Below are 1,742 nucleotides of genomic sequence, written 5' to 3' on the forward strand. Positions count from 1 at the left end.
TATATATATATATATATATATATATATATATATATATTTATGTATATATATATATGTATATACACGTGTATGAACGTGTAACACTTTCATACATATATGAGTCCTTTTTAAATTGTACGCATCTTCTGACCTTCCGTCCTTTAATTTCCGTGATAACTACACTGCATATCAGACGTATCTCTTCATAACTAACTTCATATTGTATATCATACAGTCCTGTTATACTACGATCCTGGTCTCTTTTCTAGATATCGGTCGTCTCGTTGTTCACGACTGTGTGAATAGCGTGAAAGAAGACTTCAAGTGCGACCTTTGCCTCGCACGTTGTTATAATCGAGAACGAGTATAGCGTGCCGCTATACCGTGCCGATATTTACGAAAGGAAAGCCAGGATCGATGTCGGCGCTACGGTTTGTTTTTATTTCACGATCTCTCATAATTTTACGCTCCAAACGCTCTCTAAAGAATTACACATTAGCGTTGATACAAGGCGATATAAGTTATTAAATTACGCGACAAGTTTCACTTGCAAATTACAAGATATTATTGAGAGAAAGAGAGAAAGAGAGAGAGAAAGAGAGAGAGAGAAAGAGAGATAGAGAGAGAAAAAGAGAGGAAAGAAGAAATCACTCCCTTTTTTTCTTCTCAGTGAAACTTCATTGTCCTTGTGACAATATTAATAATCGACCATTGATGTACAGTGTCGTATTAAAAAATACAAGGGGAAACACGTGCTAGTCGAGTTGTTCGCGTGCCTTTTTGGAGAGCGTATCAAAATTTATAATTTACCGTGATAAAAAAATGTATCTCGTTTACCGATACACCCAACATATGCTCGGCGTGGTGTTTCACAAATACTCGCGACACTACTATTGTCTTAACCGATGTCTGTCCTCAACACGCTGATCCCACGACGAAGCCACGGGTCTGCTAATGTCAGCTCTTAATTTCAGACGTTGAAGACGTCAAGTTTGTCATCAATTTTGACTACCCTTCCTGTTCCGAAGATTATGTTCATCGTATCGGTCGTACTGGCCGTCGACAGAAGACCGGCACAGCCTACACCTTCTTTACCCCCAGTAATTCGAACAAGGCCAACGATTTGATACAAGTGTTGAAAGAGGCGAATCAGGTGATCAATCCGAAATTATTGGAGATTGCTGATGGCAAAGCCGGCGGATACGGTAGACACAGAGGTACTTGGTCGTCTTTCTCTACAACAAACGGTTTCGAAAACGGCTCAGCGAATCTGTTCGAAGCTCTTAGAAGCGACAAAGTTTGATTAGTTGTGAAGTTTGTAATTGGACCGAACGAGTCGACATGTAGTAACTCGGCTCACTTGACAAATAAGGATCCATTCATGGTCGGATTGGTATCGGCAGGTGGCAGAAATCGATGGCGATCCCGAGGCGGCCGCAACGGAAAGGAGCGCAGCTATTCGAGAAGTAAAAGTCGGAGCCACAGTAAAGAACGTAACGGTCGCAGCAGTCGGCGGAGCTACAGTCGTAGTTATACGCGTAGTCGTAGTCCAATCAACCGTACAGGTCGGTAGGTCGTAGCTGTTTCCTAAACGAAGGACCATTAGTCCCACACAAAACATTCGATACTAACGAGACATTCGTCTGTTTCCTCAGAGGTTATCGGCAAGAGCTACTGGAGTAGTGAGAGATGATCTTCCAGCGGCGTGTAAGACTTCGCGCCAACGTGATCTTTTCTTTTCTTTTTTTTTTTTTTTTTTTTTT

At 41.6% G+C, this 1,742-nt stretch overlaps 1 protein-coding gene across 1 annotated transcript in view; it reads left to right on the top strand.

Annotated features, from left to right (window-relative positions):
* The window catches only part of LOC116841468 (probable ATP-dependent RNA helicase DDX17), a 6,393-nt gene extending 4,651 nt beyond the window's left edge, over nt 1-1,742 (top strand). Inside the window, exons 6-8 of the mRNA XM_032809440.1 lie at nt 954-1,196; nt 1,383-1,544; nt 1,635-1,742. Of these exons, the coding sequence (XP_032665331.1) occupies nt 954-1,196; nt 1,383-1,544; nt 1,635-1,672 (443 nt within the window). The 3' untranslated portion in view covers nt 1,673-1,742. The remainder of the gene's footprint in view (nt 1-953; nt 1,197-1,382; nt 1,545-1,634) is intronic.

This window comes from Odontomachus brunneus, unplaced genomic scaffold (assembly GCF_010583005.1).
Source record: "Odontomachus brunneus isolate Ranch 3 - 2012 unplaced genomic scaffold, Obru_v1 Obru_scaffold_015, whole genome shotgun sequence".
NCBI lineage: Eukaryota > Metazoa > Arthropoda > Insecta > Hymenoptera > Formicidae > Odontomachus > Odontomachus brunneus.